This window comes from Sturnira hondurensis, unplaced genomic scaffold, assembly GCF_014824575.4.
Source record: "Sturnira hondurensis isolate 20B ecotype Veracruz unplaced genomic scaffold, ASM1482457v3 Scaffold0013299, whole genome shotgun sequence".
NCBI lineage: Eukaryota > Metazoa > Chordata > Mammalia > Chiroptera > Phyllostomidae > Sturnira > Sturnira hondurensis.
The window spans coordinates 3944795-3966487 of NW_028085930.1; the positions used below are offsets into that span (position 1 = coordinate 3944795).

General features: G+C 37.9%; 2 protein-coding genes across 3 annotated transcripts in view; one reads left to right on the forward strand and one right to left on the reverse strand.

The window, feature by feature from the left end:
• MSL2 (MSL complex subunit 2) overlaps positions 1-5943 on the forward strand; it is a 33475-nt gene extending 27532 nt beyond the window's left edge. The window contains exon 2 of the mRNA XM_037061230.1: positions 2579-5943. Within this exon, the coding sequence (XP_036917125.1) occupies positions 2579-4170 (1592 nt within the window). The 3' untranslated portion in view covers positions 4171-5943. The remainder of the gene's footprint in view (positions 1-2578) is intronic.
• Positions 5944-7410: 1467 nt separating this feature from the next.
• The window catches only part of PPP2R3A (protein phosphatase 2 regulatory subunit B''alpha), a 158531-nt gene continuing 144248 nt past the window's right edge, over positions 7411-21693 (reverse strand). For both annotated transcript variants that reach the window (XM_037061227.1, XM_037061228.1), the window contains one exon: positions 7411-9900. In XM_037061227.1, the coding sequence (XP_036917122.1) occupies positions 9774-9900 (127 nt within the window). In that variant the 3' untranslated portion in view covers positions 7411-9773. The remainder of the gene's footprint in view (positions 9901-21693) is intronic.

The following is a 21693-nucleotide window of genomic DNA, read 5'->3' on the forward strand; positions in this document are numbered from 1 at the left end:
TGTGCATTTGACATCCATCACACTAACACTTAGCCCAACCTAGAGTCATGATTTTCTTGAGTTTTCTTTTAGGATTTTAGTGTTTACATTTTGGTGTCTGCCATCCATTTTGAGTTAATGTGTGTTTATGTGGTGCGGCAAGGACTCACAATTTTTTGTTCTGTTTTGCAATTGGGTACCTAATTATCCCACATAGTGTATTGAAAATATTCTCTTTTCCCTATTGAATGATGTAGGCACTCTTGTCACATGAATCATTGGGCCGTAAATATAAGAATTTCTTTATGGACTCTGTTCTGTTCCGTTTATTTTTATGCCTGTCCTTTTGTCCTTACCACAATGTCTTGAATGACTCTGGCTTTATGGAAGATTTTGAAATTTGGCAGTGTAAGTCCTCCAACTTCTTATTCTTTTTTTGTAAATTTTTAAAAGTTGTTTTTTAAATCCTCACCTGAGGACATGTCCATTGATTTGAGAGAGAGAGAGAGACATTGATCAGTACCTCCCCCACACACCCTAACATGTACCTCAAACTGGGAATGGAACCTGCAACCTTTTGGTGTATAGGAAGAGGCTCCAACCAACTGAGCCACCTGACCAGGGTAACTTTTTGTTGTTTTCCAAATTGTTTGGGCTGTCCTAGGGTCCTCTCTGATTCCATATGAACTTTAGAATCTGTTTGTCAGTTTCTTAAAAAAAAAGCCATCTGGGATTCTCATAAGGATTACATTGAATTTATAGATCAATTTGGGAAAAATTGCCACCTTTTTTGAGACCTCTATGTAACCTGGGCTTGTTCAACCTCAGGCTAGTAAGAGCTGAACTGTTTGTCTTGCCCACTGGCCAGCATCTGAGAAGTCATGTCCAGTGATAATGCCCCTGGGTCTGTTCATCACCTATTGCCCTAAATGGAATGAACTCTTTTCCAACATAGCTGCTTCCAGTCCTCGTAGGGTAACACTGATGGAGCTGGGTGGTAGAGGAGAACTGAGCAGCTCTGGACCTAAACACCATAGATTGCCACTGTCCTTACCTGAAATCCAGCAGTTTTTCACACACAAATGCTTCTCAGATAGTTTTATCCCTTTGATTGTGAAAATGACTCTTTTTGTCAAACATTTTCAGGTTTCTAGTCGCTTCTAAGGTAGAGGATTTGCTGATGTCACCTGACTATAGCAAGAAGTACCTTCTTTCCTGTACCTAAGTGTTCAGTTATATAACATGTATGAGAAAATAGGTGCTGCTTTGAGTTAGTTTCTAACCATTTGTCCTGAATTGGGAACCAAGGAACATTTACTTCTTTGGGGGGAAGTAAGGGTGGAGATATGGTCTGATCTAGTTGCTTTTCCCTTCCTGGTTCAGTATAGGTTGCTTTGTAAATTGGGAAAGATTAACAAGTTGAGGAGTCACTTTCACTTTTATATTATGTAGATGTACCTAGGATACTTGTGGTTTATGACCATGTATTCTGTCAGAAGAATTTGAGCCAAGGATTATGAGTTGTTTTCCTTTTTAATGTATTTAAGCATAAATTTTTTTCATTGTCAGTGTATTTTGATTTTCTGTAGCAAAATTTGAGTTCAGTCGTATTCCCTTTTTGCTTTTAATAAGTGGATATAATTATTTTACATTATAACTACATATTGATCTTTTATTAGTTTCTGATTAGTATCTATATAATAGAATGGTTTGAATTGTTTTTTCAAACCATTTTATTATACAGATGGTTTTTTCAAACCATCCTGTGAAGATGCCTTTGTACTAATGGATTAATGTCTTCAAACTAGGTCAAACTGTTTTTAATGAGGGCAGGGAGTCTCTTTTGTTCATATCTTTTCCCCATTGTCTAACAGAAAATAAACAATATGGGCACTGGCCTGCCAGCTCAGTTTTAGAGTGTCCTCCCGATGTGCCAGGGTTGCAGGTTCAAGCTCTAGTCAAGGCACATATAAGAGCCAATGAACGCCTAAATAAGTGGAAAAACAAATTGATATTTCTCTTCCCCCCCTCTCTCTGTCTCTCTCTCTCTTTCTCTGTCTCTCTCTCAGATCAATAAATAATTTTTAAAAATGCATGATTTTGCTCAATATGTTGTAGCATTGCCATGTTGCATTAGGTTGAGGTTTCAAAGGTTTTAGGCCTAATTTGTGCTCTTGGTGACTGATCTTTACCTACCTATATAGCTTTTGGAGAAGCATATAAGAAAGTGGACCAGAATATGCTGTTTGGGGAAGAAACACAGAATGGAGAAAGATTCTGGTTTGAGTAAAGGAATAGGGTATATGGTATATAAGTGAAGTGAAGTTCATTTCCTGTGTGATGTACGGGGTGGGGGAAAAGTAAGTTTATAGTTATTTGTCTGGAAAATAATGTAATAATGAATTATAATACAAGAATAAACTATGTTTCTTTTACTCAATTGTAAACCTGCTTTTGCTCCACCCTGTATTTTTTGTTACCTGCTCTGAGTTTAACCCATTTCAATTTCAATAGATTACTTAAAAATCTCATTTTCAGTATATGAAATTGTAAATTTATTATACTAAAATCTATGCTTTCCTTTTTTTTTTCCTCTTAGGACATTTGCTACAAGATCCTATTGCACCCATCAACTCCACTTGCCAACACTATGTCTGCAAAACTTGTAAAGGCAAGAAAATGATGATGAAACCTTCATGTAGTTGGTGCAAAGACTATGAGCAGTTTGAGGAAAACAAGCAATTAAGCATCCTAGTGAATTGCTACAAAAAACTGTGTGAATATATAACACAGACCACATTGGCGCGGGATATAATAGAAGCAGTCGACTGTTCATCTGATATTTTGGCTTTGCTTAATGATGGATCATTGCTTTGTGAGGAGACAGAAAAACCTTCAGATTCATCCTTTACTTTGTGTTTGACACATTCCCCTTTACCTTCGACCTCAGAACCCACAACTGATCCTCAAGCTAGTTTATCTCCAATATCTGAAAGCACCCTCAGCATTGCTATTGGCAGTTCTGTTATCAATGGTTTGCCTACTTATAACGGGCTTTCAATAGATAGATTTGGTATAAATATTCCTTCACCTGAACATTCAAATACAATTGATGTATGTAACACTGTTGACATAAAAACTGAAGATCTGTCTGACAGCTTGCCACCTGTCTGTGACACGGTAGCTACTGACTTATGCTCCACAGGCATTGATATCTGCAGTTTCAGTGAAGATATAAAACCTGGTGACTCTCTGTTACTGAGTGTTGAGGAAGTACTCCGCAGCCTAGAAACTGTTTCAAACACAGAGGTTTGTTGCCCTAATTTGCAGCCCAACTTGGAAGCCACTGTATCCAATGGTCCTTTTCTGCAGCTTTCTTCCCAGTCTCTTAGCCATAATGTTTTTATGTCCACCAATCCGGCACTTCATGGGTTATCATGTACAGCAGCAACTCCGAAGGTAGCAAAATTGAACAGAAAACGATCCAGATCAGAAAGCGACAGTGAGAAAGTCCAGCCACTTCCAATTTCTACCATTATCCGAGGCCCAACACTGGGGGCATCTGCTCCTGTGACAGTGAAACGGGAGAGCAAAATTTCTCTTCAGCCTATAGCAACTGTTCCCAATGGAGGCACAACACCCAAAATCAGCAAAACTGTACTTTTATCTACTAAAAGCATGAAAAAGAGTCATGAACATGGATCCAAGAAATCTCACTCTAAAACCAAGCCAGGTATTCTTAAAAAAGACAAAACAGTAAAGGAAAAGATTCCTAGTCATCATTTTATGCCAGGAAGTCCTACCAAGACTGTGTATAAAAAGCCCCAGGAAAAGAAGGGGTGTAAATGTGGGCGTGCTACTCAAAATCCAAGTGTTCTTACATGCCGCGGCCAACGCTGCCCTTGCTACTCTAACCGCAAAGCCTGCTTAGATTGTATATGTCGTGGCTGCCAAAACTCCTATATGGCCAATGGGGAGAAGAAGCTGGAGGCATTTGCTGTGCCAGAAAAGGCCTTGGAGCAGACCAGGCTCACTTTGGGCATTAATGTGACCAGCATTGCTGTGCGCAATGCTAGTACCAGCACCAGTGTAATTAATGTCACAGGGTCCCCAGTAACGACGTTTTTAGCTGCCAGTACACATGATGATAAAAGTTTGGATGAAGCTATAGACATGAGATTCGACTGTTAAATCAGTGGGTCTTTAAACCTACCTCTGGTAGGGAAATAGCTACAGTTTAAGGCAGCTATGGTTTTGTTGGTTTAACTTGCCGGAGCTCCTGCATATAGATCACTTGTATCAAGTGTTTTCATTGCTAAGTTATATGTGTTAGTGTCGGGGAAATAGTTTGCAGATAATGGAGGAGTAACCTTACAACTATATGTCCTTAGTTCTTACAGAACCTCATAGTTTGAGAACAAATGCTGATGCAACTGATTTATACAAATGAACTTTGGCAAGGAAAATAACATTAACCTCATTGTTTATGGTCATGCTTTGTGCGTAATCAAAGTTTATGATTAAATGGAAGGAAGTGGTATCTAGTCAGTCCATAAAGATTGTGCTTATTTTTTGTGAAAAAGTAGCCATTAGTTTGTTCAGGAGACTCAATGCTGGCTTCAGATGCCATCGATGTTTCTCCTGTTGAAAAGCTGATATGTCCAGCTCAACCTTTGTGCTGACATTACCATTTCTGATCATGAAAATTGGCTACTGGTGTATGTAGCAGTTCTTAAATCAGCAGTATTATGAAAGAAAATTTGCCCCTCATTAGAATGTTGAAGAAATCTATCTTTTAAAAGTGAACAAACTGAAATTTGTCAGACTGCATATGTTTAGCTACTTATGCTCCAAAACTTTTCTGAGTTGAGCTCCTTTTTTTATTTAAGTCTGACTTATTTCTAGGGAAAAAAATTCTTCACTTTCTTCACTGTGAGCAATATTCTAATTGATAAATGAAGTGGAGAAGAACAGTTTTATTCTGAAGCTGATTGAGTTTAGACTATAGTATGTGACAGAATTTAAAATATATATATAAAAGTTTTATTTAGAAATTGGGATGTATTTAAAATAATTTTGGAATAATGTCCCCAAATGTATCCAGATTTATACATTATACTTATTGCTATTGGCCACTTTTTTTGTTTCCTCTTCTAGTTTGCCACAGACTTTATTTTAAGTATGCTTTTTTTTTTAGGGTGCTATTTGTTAGGAAGGCTTTTTTATAGAGGCCTAATAAAAATGCCTTTTTATGAAGCCTGTGCATTTAGGTAGGTTTGAAGCTAGGAGGATTTTCTTAGAATGCTCTTTTGCATGTAAAGCACAAACTGTGTTTCAGTTTAAATGCACTTCTTTCCCATTAATTTTTATGGGGAAGATAAGTGAGTCACAAACATTCTGTTGAAGGGAAATCTAGTCAGTTGCTTGAAAGAGCACAGCCCAAATAAAACAAGGACTGACTAGATTGTGAAGAAATGACCTTATGATTTAAAAGAAGAGCTGCTGCTTTGACAGTGCTTATTTAAAGAACAATACTGCTGGAAAAATTTTCAATTTCTACGTTCACCATCTCTCATGAGATCTGACATATGCTGAAGTTACGTTTTGATTTGGCACACAGCATGTTCAATGATGGTTACTCACCTAGTACAAGACATGGAGAAGAAACCTTTGGACACAGAGCAGATGACACCTCCTTCTGTTTTGTAGTGTATCCTGGTGTCATTTTCTGTGAATGTGGTCAGGTAGAGTTGTTTCTGTTGTTGGGCTTTCCTTTTTGTTTTTTTCTTTCTTTTTCTTTTTTCTTTCTTTCTTTTTTTTTTTTTTGGTCTCTTGGTGGGGTGGGGGTGGGCTAAAGCCATAGGAAGAAAAATGTGATGTATGTGTCCAGTATGTACTATTTTGTTTTGTTTTGCAAGAAGAGTTGAACTATTTTTGATAACAAGAGTAAATGGTGGAAAATGCTTCTTAGTTGTCTTGTCTTTATTTGCTTTTCAAGTTTCAGAATTTTATTTAATTCCTAAGTGTTAGCAGTGTCTCATGAAAACATGTATTTGCCTAAAGTTTGTAACAGTTTTGTGTTGAACTCAGATGCCCTGCTATATAAACTTGTAAATCTGTTCTTTACTCATTAATGATTATTGCAAAAATGACTAGAATGAGATATTGTACTCATGGATAATTAGGATATATTTTGCAAATCTCCCAAAGTTTCCTGATATTATGATCTTAAAATCATAGAGTAATTTATTGCTTCCCAAGTTTAATAATCTTGGGGGGGGGGTGGTTTTTTTTTTTTTTTTTTTTGCATGGTAGGTTGGCAATATAGAAAAAGTGAAAATCATTAGTTTGTGAGGGCCTTGATTGTTAATGTAATATTGCCATTGATAAATTCAGGTTGTTTTTAGCACAAGTTTCCCTTTTTTTATGCTGGTATTCTCACTGCCACATTTTGGAAACCTGTATTACACCTTAAATCTATCAATAAATGTTAGTTTTCTAATTCTATGTTGTAGAATACTGAGGAATTTGGGAAAGCATGCTCTGAATGGCCTGTATTATACATACTTGGGGAAGAGTAATTACAGTGCCTTAATTTTTACATTGTTTTTCTTTATACCATGAGTTATTTAGAATGATGACCAATGGCTAGCTAGGGATGATTAAGAAATTATTACTGAAATAACTGAATGTACTTTATCAGGATTTGAAACCATCAAAACAATAATAGCATTTACTACGACACATCTTCACTTGTTCTTTTGAGTCTTTGTTATAATATGTGATCAAATGATCTTTCACCGTAGGTTATAGAAATTAATAGAGCTGACAGTTTTATCATTTTTGTTAGTTGAATTAATTATACCTTTCCATGCAGAGGTGTAAGGGTAAAGAATTCCTGTTATTTCACTGTGTTCTTAGTTTGCTTAAAACAACTTGTAACCTGCAGAAGAAAAGTGAAAGCTTTGCAAAGCTTTATATATGGAAAATAAAATTTCCTTTCCCATATTATAGGTAACAAACATAAAATGCTTTTAAAAAATACTAAGTTCAAAGTATAGTACTGGAATCTAATGCTTAATGGCACTTTAACTTTTCTCCCTCCTTTAAAAAATTATCTTTTGGGGCACCCAAATAATCAGTTACATTTTCTTTAAAAGGATGTTTTATATATAAGACTAAAATTCTCTTTGATCCCTGTGAATCCCTTGTTCTCAAACCCTGATCCTCCTTCCCATCCCCAGAGGAAATCACTTCTCAGTATGAGGTGTTATCCTTACAGATATTTCTTTATAGTTTTCTCAGGATTTCAAAGAGTTATTATTCTTTTTGAATCTCAAGCTTGTTTACAAAGTTACTCAGATAGAAAAAGGAAATTCAAGTGTGATTAAAGCCCAAGTATGTAATAATTGATTATCTTAGTGAATGGTATTCATATTTGACAACTTTATTTAGTTTTGGAGAAAGGGTAAAATGAAAGTTAAATCATGCAGGCTTCTCCACTGAAACACACCTTAACATTTTCAAAAGTTGACAAATGACATATTTAATCAGCCTAGAGTTTTATAAACACTTGGAACAATACACAATGACATAGATAAGATGCAGGGAAAATACACAGAATTGTATTTGATTACTTTGCAATTAGTGGTATGCTATGAAACTCATTATTTATTGACTACTATTAAGATCACAATAAACCTTAATTTAAACTTTTATCAGGGAGCCTGGGATACTGTAACACCTTGAAATTTCCAGTTGGCAGTAATGATTATATGCAGCACGATCTTTACCAGGAAATCAAATATATACTATCTTAGTTCCTCAGAATTCACATTTCTTGCATTCAGCTCTAGGAAAGGAGTACGGTGAAACACATTCTTATATCTGAAAATCTGGTACTTTGAGTAACCTAAATTAAAATAGCCTTATCTTAAATGGAATATTGGTAGATTGTTTTTATATTACAGAATGTTGAAACCAAATATTGACCAAAGTGTAAGGAAGAGAGGGACTTTACTTAGTAAGAAGGTAAAAATGTAAAACCAAGTTAGAAAAATTAAATGTATATTTGAGATTCAGATTATTTTTAGCATTTTTCTGAGTCTTAGAAATAGTTTAGAGCATTATGGATAATAAAACCCTTAAACCATATATGGCTTTTTATTTTTCTATAGGAAAATAATTGCTTTCCTGGTAAAGATTGGATGGGTAGATGGTAAATTTCATGTATCACATTAGTATTTTTAATCCTACAAATTTACCAGTGTATTCAGCTTATAGTATATAGTGTTTCCCTCAAATTTAGTCACTTAAGTTTTAGTTCTTTGTCAACTATTAGAGATCAGATAAAACAACAGGAAACTGGGAGGAAACTGACAAGGATTGCTAACTATTACTATGCCAGTTGATAGTGCATTTCCTAAATTCTCCTTTTCTCCACTTTTTGCTAACCACAGCTCAAAGGTTTATTTCATTATTTGGCCTTCACACTAGCATGGGAACGAAAGTGGGGTGGGAAAGTAAGCTATTCTGACCTTCAGGACTTCTGGTTAAAAAATGTTCTGGAGGTAGGGGAAGTAGATGTAACATTCAGAGATGAATGTAAAAAAGTTTCTTGGGGGTTTCTGATACACTATCAAATTTCCATCCTTTTTATAGTTCAATTTTATTTTCAAGGATATCGCAGGACTTGGCTATGTTGTGACTTGCTGAATCAGTGTAGATGTCCATAATGAACACATCTACCACTATGGTGAACATGAAATAGCTTTCTTTTGTGGGTGGTACCACTCTTTTGTGATAAATATTGAGGTGGATGGAATATTTGTAGTAGTAGTGTCAACATGAGTAATGTTTAGAGAGAGGCCTTTACATTGGGTTAGCTTGATACTAAGTGATGAATATGTCTAGTAAGAATTTTCATACATCATTTGTCTTCGAGCAGGCCTTTTGATAAGTGTAGATGGGGTGTCAGCTAAATAGAGACTAATAAAATATTCAATAGTTTGCTACAAATAGGTGAGTTGAATTTTTTTCAAGTGAGTCAAATTCCATACTTGTTTTCATTTCACAATTTTTTTCTTCAGGTTTTATATAAGACCCACAGGGTGAGAAGGGGATTATTCAGAGCTTGCCAGTAAGGTTGGAAGGCCCAGTGGTTACAATACCTGAGGATGTAAAGTGACTAGCAGTTTGGCAGGTCATTGTGAAATAATACATTAAACCAAGTAAGTTCAAGATCTTTGAACTCCAGTACACACATAATTAAAAGAAGTCTCTGAGATGTTTTGGCAGTGCTTTTATTACCAGGGCTAATTCAGTTCTGGAGGCCCTTAATGCTTTTTCAAGTTCCAGAATTTTTTAACTCAAGTTTTCTGCAAGTGAAGTTTTCTTCCGGGCTTCATTGGAGCCCTTAGGGGCCTCAGGGATGCTGGACAATAGAGGCAACTCCTGTTTTTGTGCAGAGAACTGTGCTTGACATCATCCCCAAGAGATCCTTGGTACATTCAGGGGTGAAGAGTGCTGGTTCACAGACTTTGGAAAGTGATGTGTATCATTGTACTTGCGTTTGAGGAAAAGCTCTGTAAGAGGTTTGAGGCAAACTGGAAGAGTCTCCCAAACTGAGTACATATATCCAGACCTATTGCTTAAAAATGTTGTAAATTTCCTAGTGCAGATAGACACTTGCAGAAATCAAAGCCTTTAAAAAGCAGTATGCAAATTAGAAGATCTCTTCACAGGAAAGAAAACATTTAAAATACGTTATCTCCTTTTCATATAGACATTGGCAGCTATTCTTCATCCACTGACTGAAGCTTTCCACATTTCTCTGAAAGGCTTGAGGTTACTATTTTACTGCCTTTGTTTCCAACTTCCGAGGGAGGGGCAGGTTCCTCTGTTTCATAATCTTCAAAAGAACTGAAAGAAACAGCAAAAGTGAGTTACTGATTTTTTAAAAGAAATTTTAATGTCTGAATAGAAGTCAATATGGCAAACTAGAGGATGAGGACTGGCCTGCAAAAATACTCTCAGTAGTTAAATGGCAGCTGTAAACAACTGAGCTACCCTGGAGAAGACAATATTCTAGAACAGAAAACACATCCTTCCTGTTCGTAAAGCTCAAGTTCATAATGGAATTTGTTGAAAATGTGCTGTATGAAGGTTTCCGTAGGAGCCTTGATAGGAATGAGCATTAAAAGTGATGCTAGCTAGCTAGGTTCCAGGGAGGGTGTTGAGGTCCCATGAGCTTTACATGAATGCTTTCATTGAGGTGGCTTCCATGTAGAGTGGAGAACTTTCTAACTCATTGCTTTATAGCTTACATGGCTTCCAAGAAGGACATTTCAGTGTGCAGGTGTGTACATGGAGTAGACTAAAGTCATTCTTTGCAGAACTCCACAGCATATTCCTTCTGCTCACTCCCCTTTAAAGGTTACTGGTAACCTCGGAGTTCCATATCCTCCAAGCTACCTCTGAGGGTGGCTTCAGGCAGGAATGACAAATAAATACTTTATCTCATGGGGGTGATGGCTGTCTAAAGTATTAAATTGACAAATGTTCTGAGGCTATACCTGAGCCTAGAAAAAAATACATGGTCAATTAGCAATGTCTGTTATGTACTTGGCATGGCTTAGCCTTGTTACCCTTTTGCATGGACTTTTCACAACATTTGTGCAGAAATTTCTGGACATAAAAGTTCTTTTATTAAAAAGGTACCAAGGCTGGCTAGTAAGAGAAAATATGCTGAGGTGTAGGTATATCCAGAAGGTGTCACTTATTTAATTTTCTAGCACCTTTTTCAATGGATACTACCAAAAATAAAAGGTTATCTGATCTTTGGGAAAACTCCAAGTACCAGTTATGGATCCTATATAAAGTTATCTACAGCTTGATCATTTTGCAAAAATATTTCAGTTCATACTTAGTTTCTGTTTCTACTCTTCACCCTATCTCCTTGAGGCCTCAATGTAACTGGCATATGCTGGATAGGGAAGCAGTAAGGAGGAAAAGAACACTGGAAGTGAAGCAGTGTCAGACGCTGACTGCTCATTTCCTGTCAGTGAAAAACATTTTACCCTTGGTGCCCTAACTTCCTGTCCGAGAGCTCTCTCCGTGTCTTCAACACCACCTCAGTGAAGATCTGGGAATATGAGTTAAGTCTAACCTACGACTTATTCAGTAAATATTTGAGCTCCTGTTGGTTAAGCATGAGCCAAATGCTAGGCATACAGTGATGAGAAAGACTGAACCAGCGCCTTCCTCAGTGGAGGCCATCTAGAATAGTTAAGTGGTTTAGCTTTACAGCGTAGACTTTGGGGGGTTCCAATCTCAGTTTGATTACTTAATGTGACTGGGCACATTGCTTACTCCCTCTGTGTTAGTTTCCTCAACTGATGAGATGACAGGAGTTCCTACGGTGTCATAAGGACTGAGTAAAGATTAGGTAAAAGGGCTTATAAACTCTTGGAAAGTACTGTATTAACACTGTTATTAGTCTCATGATGTAGAAATGGTAGGGCTTACTGGAGCAGGATGGTGACACAACCCTATATTTGGGGGGCAGGGTCTCAAGGTTTTTTGTGTACATTGCTTGCGAATAAAAAAGCTTACAAAAGACATTCTTTTCCCCACTATAGCCTCACAGCAGAAATGTGATTTCTAGCAATGGATTTGATCCAGTCTAGTGCGTGATGATATTCCAGTGCCTTGGAGGGTGGATATAGTGGAATGCCACTTGCATTTCTTTGTACTTTCAAGGAACCAAGAGCAGTATTACACACTCCAGGAACTTCGGAGGAAACATGGATTGAGCGAGCTCATTAAGAACTTATTGTCAGAGTCCATTTGTCAGTGTCCTGGAGACTCTTAACTCAGTGCTTCTTAGCTGGGGATGGTTTTTCCCTCTCAAGGGACATTTGGCAATGTCAAAACTGGGTGGGTTCTACTGGTATCTAATGAATAGAGTCCAGGGATGCTGCTAAACATCCTTCAATGTGCCAGACAACACAGAAGAGAATTATTCAGCTTAAAACATCAGTGCTGTTGTTGACAAACCCTGCCCTAACTCTTGCCCTCTTTGGTGTTGGTGCATCTCAGTATTCTGAACTAAGCTCTTCTCGTGTGCTACTTCCCTGGGCAATCAGTCTTTCTCATGGATTGTTCACCTGTGGCTTCTAAATGTACATGTTTGGCCTCAGGCTCTTTCTAAACTGGAAACTGCCTGTATGGCTCTTTTGGTACAACAGCACATACAAACCTGAACTCACCCTTCTCACACCCCTGCCCACTCAAAGCCAGAAACCTAGCCACCCTGAGTTCCTCTTCCCTCCTCCTGTGCCCTGCCCTCCTCAAATCCAGCCAGTCTCTGCTACCACTTTCAGTATCACATGGATATGATTCTGCCTTTTCCTCTCTTGTTATCACTAGTCTTCAGTTCTGGACATCATACTTTCATGCTTGGATCACTGCAGTAGTTTTCTAACAATAGTCTTCTGGCCTTCACTCATGTCATATACCTTTTGCTACTGCCACAATAGGTTATTTACCATGTCAGAATGTGTTATGGTCTTGGGATCTAATGCTAATGTACATGTTTTTCAGTGGCCTGTGGTGCCCTTCCCCCTTTGGTTACCTTATGCTCATTTTAAAATTTGAGATGCCATTTAAAAGGTTCCTGATTCCCAGTACCTGAGCTGCCACCATTTCTTTTTTTTTAAGATTTTATTTACTTATTTTTAGAGAATGGAAGGGAGGGAGAAAGAGATGGAGAAAACAATAAGTGGCTGCTTCTCGCACGCCCCCAAATGGGGTACCTGGACTGCAATCCAGACATGTGCCCTGACTAGGAATCGAACCAGTGACCTTTTGGTTCACAGGCTGGCACTCAATCCACTGAGCCACACCAGCCAGGGCAACCATTTCTTATGTAGATGTCCATAATGGCTTTTTTATCAGTCTCCCTGCTTCTACTCTTGCACCTATACCAATCTAGCAGAGTAATCTGACAATGTTAAGGAGGATTATATTTCTCGTTCAACTCTTTTTCAATAGTGTCCCTAGGCCCTGCGTGAACTGGCTTCTACTAATTTTTCCAACCACATTCCCTCTGTTGCTCACCATACCCCAGCAAAACTAACCTTTTAAAGTGTCCTCAATACACTTTTCCTGTGTCCGAGCCATTGCTCTGATTTTCCCTCTGCCTAGGACATTTTTGTTCCCTGCTTTTTGCATGACTGTTCCTTAACTTTGTCATTCCCTCCTCCGGAAATTCTTCCCTCAGCACTTTAAGTTGCAAACTTCTCTCCATTATCAGTTCCCCCCTATTTGTTTCCTTCATAATTATATAATTAAGTCTGTCTTCCCCACTGGCCTGTAAAGTGTCCATTTTGTAACTAACCATTGCTAGGGACTTAAAATGAATTGTTGAATGAAAAGTGATGTCTTAATCTTAATGCTCTTGTGAAATGATGTGTCAAGTTATTGGGGAAGGCTGGAGTCAGTAAAATGCTGAGGGTGCAGAAGTTATCTTGAAGTCACCACAGACAGAATTACAAGAGCCTTAATCTTGACCTGCTCCCCAGGAATTCCTGAGGGGGGGAGAGTGTTAACCAATTCCTTCCAAATGACCTCTTCCAGGTTTATTGACCGGTCACTGGGATTCCTCTGGGTTCCAATGAAGATAATTTTATGACGTCCTCGGTTAATTTAACTGGCCATCTTTGAATTAGTAAAGGGGTCAAAGGAATAAAGCAGAACTCATATGGTTCACAAACAGTTCACTGAAAACCCTAGGTATCAAATTCAGAATAATTCTTTAACTCAGTATTAATACTGTATTGTGAGCATAAGAGAAAATGGTTCATGTATTTTTTTCCTAGGAATATGATTGCATTAGAAGCCTGTTTCTCTAAGAAGTTTCCCTTTCAAATGAGCAATTTTCTGGGCAAAAGTATTAAGGCTGTTTCTTAAGATTCCTGGGATGAAGTATAAAAGCTGGAAAGAGCAGAAATAATGACTAGCATATATGTGGTCTGACAAAAGATTTGTATGCAGTTTCAGGGTATTGTCTGGGAGGTTTAGTTTAATTCCAGTTTTGGGATTCTGATTCTTTACAGGGGCAAAGGGACAGAACAGTGATTCAGGGCTTGTCTCAGGAAATCTAACACTTATGGTAGCTATAAGCATAGAATGAAATGTTAAGCAGTTCTCTAATTTGGAGTCCATAATACTTTAGAAATAGGAGTAGATGAATTTTACCTTTATATATTTAAATTAAAAATAGGTATACTATGTCACTGACATAAAGTGGATTAACTCAAATACTTGGAAAGGTGGATATCTGGTTAATGAATTTTTCTGTTGACCCATTCAATGACTAGAAAATCTTTTGTTTGAACTCTTGTTAAAATTTCCTAATATGTACCACCCACTTTCCTGCCTCAGATAGTTGATATAACTTCATTCTTTTTTTAAAAAAAGATTTTATTTATTTTTAGGGAGAGGGGAAGGGAGGAAGGAAGAGAGAGACACTGGTCAGTTGCCTCCTGCACACTCCCACTTGGGGACCTGGTCTGCATCCGAGGCATGTGCCCTGATTGGTAATCCAACCAGTTATCTTTTGGTTCACAAACCAGTGCTTAATCCACTGCACCACACCTGCCCAGGGGATATCACTTCATTTTTGAGGGCTGAGGATACCTTGTATTCCCCAGGGTCACAAGCCAACAGTTGTTAATTCTTCTTTTATTTTGGATGTAGGTAGTATACAAATTTCAATTAAACAGCCCTGACTACTGTAGCTCTGTGGATTGGGCACTGTCCTGCAAACTGAGAGGTCACTCATCACCGGTTCCAGTCCTACTCAGGGCACATACTTGGGTTGCAGGCCAGGTCCCCAGCTGGGGCCTTGTGAGAGGCAGCTGATCAATGTTTCTCTCCCTCTCTTTCTCCCACCCTTCCTTCCACTAAAAATAAATAAAATCTTTTAAAAAATCTAATCCTTAAAATTTTTTGGTTAAATATATTCTAATTATGAACTTGAAGGGAGGGAAGGGTTTCATTTATTTTTATTGCCCATCGCAGTGCCTGGCCTAGAGTAGGTACTAATGAGTATTTATTGAAATAAATTAAAATTGGGCTTTGATTTGTTTAATACAGAAAAAAAACTTCCATCATATTAACTTCCAGTCCAATAAAGGCTGTTTAGTGAGCACTAAAAAAAATGACACTGAACTATTCCCCTTGTAGGATTATACACCATGCTCTGGCATACCAACTTGTCATTCCTTCTCTCCCCATGCCCCAATATGCACATACGATGCCTTTACAAAAACTCTTACAAAGAATAATTCATATAAGTTTATACTTAATAAAAGGAAAACTCACCTTTCAAAACATTCAGTAGAAAACAGTTCTAAACTACATAAATGTCCAATAATAGAGAAATGGATGAGTTATTGCTTGAGAACACTGAAGCACTGAAAGTCATGTTTATGAAAACACTAGTAACAATAAATGTCAAGAAGAAATACACAAAAGGAGAAGAATGGTTATCTGGATGATTGAACCAAGAGTGATTTTAATTTGTTCATTTTTCATTTTTTCCAGCAGCAAATCTTTATTTCTCTACTGATCAGATAAAGGCTCTCAGAATAAAAAGAATTACATGTAATCTAGGTTAATAAATGTAAAACTGTTGGTGAAATACCAGAATATTCTATTAAGAAAGTACCTTATGATAATGTAAAAACCTCAACTAAAAATCTGAAGTCAAATATTAGTCAAACTGGCAGAAAAGCTTGTTTCTGATTATTGCAGATCTCACTTTCTTGTTGCCTTACATACATTTTTCTTCTTTTTAAATCCTCATAGGAGGATGTTTATTGATTTTAGAGAGAGAGGAAGGGGGTGGGAGACTAGAGAGAGAAAGAGAAACATCCACTGGTTGCCTCCCATATGCACCGGGGCCAGAGATCGAATCCGCAACCTAGATATATGCCCTGGCTGGGGATAGAACCTTAAAACATTTGGTGTATGGGGATGACGCCTCAACCAACTGAGCCACCCATCCAGGGCCTACTTTACCTAATTTTTGTTGAGCTTTTAACTACTCTATTGCAGAAACCATAAGAATGTTAATTATAAATAAATTTGGTGTCATAACGTATTGTCTTCATACAGGTGATACACTTAGTTGAATAAGTTTATGTAACTGATATCCTGCCTTTCTGGTTTTCCCTAATGACCATTTATTAGCTTGGCTAAACTTACTGGTACACAAATTCTGTTTCATGCTTTGATTATGTTGTGTTGCTGGATGTGATGATCAAAATGTTTGCAGCCTTATACATATGGAAACTTATGGTCCTCTTTCACCTCACTGAAGTCTGGAATCATTAGTAGGTTATTTATTGGAGACATAACCTAGGTACCAGCCTTGAATCAGGCACTTGGCACATAGCCTACCTATGATTGTGAGACGGTAAAGTAGCTGGAGGATTTCAATTTGTTTTTGGAGGGCCAAGTCATCAGGACTCCTGCAGTTATCTGCGTAGTAAGGGTGGCTGCTGGATTATCTGCTGCCTCCAGGGCACTCAGTAAACATCTGCTGAGGATCTTCTGCAGCCCTAACAGTCTGCCAGGTGCTGGGATCACAAATGAGTAAAACAAGGGTTTTTTTGCCATGGAGGAGCCCATGTTCTAATGGAAAGAAAAATAGCTCCATTTTCCCCCCCAGACACTCCTAGATATGTTAGTTCTAATTCTCGGTACAGTCCTGCTGTTCATGCAGTGGATAATTACGGTGCTGTGTGCCATGTTCTGTGCCCTGGGAATGAAGGGAAAAAGGTAGGTAGTGGAATGCTACTGCTACTGCTAATGGGATTCTGTCTAGTTCAGAGAGGTTATGCAGTGTGGCCAGGATCACAGAAGTGGTAGTAAAAGTTACTGTTTACTGATTAAATAGGCACTATGCCTAAGGAGATGATAATATAAAGATATCATATACCTTTGATATCTTTGCCCCCACCAATGTACAGGGTGGGGGCAAAGATAGGTTTACAGTTGTGAGTATGCCAAAGTTTATTTTTGTAATGTTATTTATAATTGTATTATTTTTCTATATGAACAACTAGAGTAAACCTACTTTTGCCTCACCCTGTACATTGTCTTACTTAATCCTTAAAACAGCTCGGTATGGTAGGTATCCTCATTGTCATATTGGGGATGCTGAGGCTTCAATGCCTGGGATTGCACAGTGATAGGGCCAGGATTTAAACTTAATAGGTTTGTCTAACTCCAAATTCTGTGCTTTTAACCATGATGTTATAGTGCATCTCTTTCCATGTAGGGGGTAGTAACAGTAGTAATAGATACTATTTATCAGGTATCTACTACGTGCCAGGTGTTTATATATATTATCTTAGAGTCTCACAACCACCTAGGAAGGCATTTGCTGGTGTCTTCTGAAACTGAGCCTCAGGAGTCAGATAACCTGCCCAGCTGGTAAGTGGTCGCTAGAACCAGATCTGTCTGGCTCCTAGGCCTCTGCTCTTTCCATGGAACTACCATTCCTCCTTTTCTAATAATTGAATCTGGCCATTTCTGTTTGACAGACTTACACTGATTTATTTGCAATTCCTCTTATGATAAAGCCCTAGGTATTGTGGTCCTGGGATTCCGGTCTTGCTTTTGAACCATGTCAGTCAGCTATAATCAACTGTAAATAAGCTACCTTGCTGACATTCTAGTGCTCACTCTAGAGGCTGTGGCTATTGTAAGACTTTTTCCCCCTTGGGACCTTATCACCTACATATGCATCGTGGAGGCCTTATCTTATCTCCCACAACACGAGAAGAGGGGTGTCTAGCACAAACCTCTCATATATACAGGTCAAATTTCACTACAGCTGGTCTCTACATTTCCTCTTGTGACCCCTCACCTGTACTTCTGTCTGCATCCCTTTGCTTCTCTTCTCTCCCCTCTCCATCAGACACTGGCACCTTCTCTGAACACTGACATAACTAGAAAAAAAATTTATGCCAAGTATTTATTCTCTCAAGCTGTCATCAATTCCTCTTCCTTTTAGACTAACAAACTTTTAAATGTTTGCTATCTGTACTGTATCTGTTTTTAAAGTAGATTAGAAAACAGTATGTAATATAAACTCTATTTTTGTAAAACAAATTATTTATTTGCACAGAAATGTCTAGAAGGACATACTCTTAAATGATAAGATAGGCTGTCTCTGAGGGTTGGATTTTAGGTGAAGATTTTGTTTATCACTTATTTCTAACTCTTCTGCAGTGAAGCCATTACCTATGTAAACAGATAAAGGAGAATAACTTCTTTTCCTTGTTTACTAAAGTAATACATGTTCCTTAGATCAACTTTATAAACTATAGAACAGTATAAAAAACCAAGTTATTTGAAATCTAAGAGTTAACCACTGTTAATATTTTGGAGCTTTTTAGCTTGTGTATGCAGATAAACACACTTTTAATGTTGAGATTATATCACAATTTTGTAAACCTGATTTCTCCATGTTATGCTCATGTGCAAACACAAAATTTATATGTGTGCATAATATGACACTTAGATACCATGACTTATTTAACCATTCTATTATTATACATTTGTGTTACTTTGAGTTTTTTAATTTTAGAATTACCTGTGACTAATGCCAATTTTTTGGATGAGCAATTTCTATCCAAATTTCTGATTATTTATAACATACACACAGAACTAGAATTGGTAGGCAGTGGGTATAAATTCAAGGCTGTTGCTACATATTGTCAAATTATTTTCCAAGGAGCTTGGGCGAATCTGCAATGTATGGAAGTTCTTGTCTTATGGCATAGTAAGCCTACAGTGAGGTGTTATATTACCGAAATGTGCTTCCTGTATGAGACCAGTTAAGACATTTTATTTTAATGCATCCATCGTTTTCCCTGCTATGCAGGGATCCTGTCTCTTGTTCATCAATATCCAATACTGCTTAGGGTACAGTATGAATGCAAATATTAACTAAATTAATACTATCTTTTAAAAATTGCTGCCATGGACTTCCAGCCAAGATGGAAGTGTAGGTGGAAACACTGTGTTTCCTCGCACAACCAAAATTAAGGGCAACAAAGATTTAGAAACAAAAACAACCAGAACAGACAGAAAACTGAACTGTATGGAAGTCCAACAACCATTCAACCAGATTGGTAAGAGGGGAAGAGTCTATGGCTGGCAGAGAGGGATTTTGGCAGGAAAAGGCAGTAGCAACTACAGTCACACATTCAAGTGCAGATAAACTGGGCAAAAGGGGGCAGCTAGAGAGACCGTATGACCTAGGGCCCCAGTGATGGAAAATAAAGCCTAAAAGCACTGATTGAAAAAGTGCCAGCTTATGGGAAGCAGCAGAGGGGACTGAAATCTGAGAAAGAGCAGAACAAATGCGATTATTCCCTCTCAGACCCTACACCCATATACAGTGTCACAACCCAGCAACTGAGTTGCTCCGCCCTGGTGAACACCTAAGGCTCCACCCTTCATACATAACAGGAGCAACCTGACCAAAAATGGCTCAAACAGAAGAACAAATCAAAGCCCCAGAGCCAATACTTTTAAGCAACCAAGAGGTGGCCAACTTATCAGATGCACAGTTCAAAACACTGGTGATCAGGATGCTCACAGAACTGGTTGATTTTAGTCACAAATTAGAGGAATGAATGAAGGCTAAACTAAGTGAAATGAAGGGAAATGCACAGGGAACCAACAGTGATGGGAAGGAAACGGACTCAAATCAAGGGAGTGGACCAGAAGGAAGAAAAAATGACCAAACAGAAATCAATAGAGAAACAATAATTCAAAAAGATAAGTAAAGGCTTAGGAATCTCCAGGGCATCTTTAAACGTTCCAACACCCGAATTACAGGGGTACCAGAAGAAGAAAAGGAAGAGCAATAAGTGGAAAACTTATTTGAACAAATAATAAAGGAGAACTTCCCCAATCTGACAAAGGAAATTGACTTCCATGAAGTCCAGGAAGCTCAGAGAGTCCCAAAGAAGGTGGACCCAAAGAGGTACACACCAAGGCACATCATAATTACATTACCCAAGACTAAAATCAAGGAGAGAATTCTAGAAGCAGCAAGAGATAAGGGGACAGTCACCTACAAAGGAGTTCCCATCAGACTGTCAGCTGATTTCTCGAAAGAGACCTTACAGGCAAGAAGAGACTGGAAAGAAGTATTCCAAGTCATGAAATGCAAGGACCTACATCCAAGATTGCTCTGTCCAGCAAAGCTTTCATTTAGACTGGAAGGGCACATAGAGTGCTTCTCAGATAAGGTCAAGTTCAAGGAACTCATCATCACCAAGCCCTTATTATATGAAATGTTAAAGGGACTTATCTAAGAAAAAGAAGATAAAAAATATGAACAGTGAAAGGACAGCAAACTCACAGTTATTAACAACCACACCTAAAACAATAGCAAACTAAGCTGACACCTAAAACAGGAGCAGAGCCACAGAAATGGAGATCACATGGAGGGTTAGCAACAGGGGAGTGGGAGGAGGAGAAGTGGGGAGAAGGTACAAAGAATAAGCAGCTTACACAGTGGGGGGAAAAAGGGGGAGGGCAAGAGTAGTGTGGGAAATGTAGAAGCTAAAGAATTTATGACATGTGGACATGAACTAAAGGGGGGAATGTGGGTGGGAGGGGGTGTACAGGGTGGAGGGGAATGAGGGGGGGAATGGGACAACTGTAATGGCATAATCAATAAAAAATATTAAAAAAAATAAAAATTGTTGGCAATTCAATAAGCTAAACATTTTTGGCTCTTATGAACCAAATAAAATTTGGCTCAATTTTATTTAAGTATAATTTACATATCACAGAATTCACCAATCTTAAGTGCTCAAAGTGTTTTAGTAAATTTTTAAAATTGTTCAACCATTACCATAATCCAATTTTAGAACACTTTCATCTCTCCATCTGCCTGTCCTCTCCCTTGTTCCTGTTTGCATCCACTCTCCACTCCCATTCCCAGAACTAGGCAACCACTGATCTGCTTTTCGGATCTATAATTTTGCCTTTGCTAATACATGGAACATGTAATACATAATTTTTAGTGTCTGGTTTCTTTTATGTAGAATATTGTTTTTGAGACATTCATCTATGTTGTTGAATGTATTAGTAGTTCTTTTATTTACTGAGGTATAATTGACATACAAAGATGCTCATATTTAAAGTATACAATTAATACATTTGACTTTAATATATACTTCAAAAGCATCATAACAATCAAAATCATGAAAATATCCACCTCCAAGTGTCCTCATGCCCCTTTATAATCACTGTCCTCTCTCCCCAGGCAACCACCGATTTATTTATTTTTGTCATTACCATTAATCCTTGAATATGGGTTTGAACTGGTCAACTTACACATGGGATTTTTCCCCCAATAAATATACAGTTGTCCCTTCATACCCCCAGGTTTCATGTCTGTGAATTCTAACAATCGCACGTGTGGAGGAAGACCAACTGCACGCATTGTTCTATGCCGCTTTACATGAAGGACTTGAGCACCTGTGGACTTTGGTACCTGTGTGTTTGTGTGTGTTCTGGAACCAACCTGTATACTGAGGGATGGCTGTAGTTGATTTGGGGCTGTCAAAAGTTGTATGTGGATTTTCAACTGTGAAGAGAGTTGTTCCAGGTCAA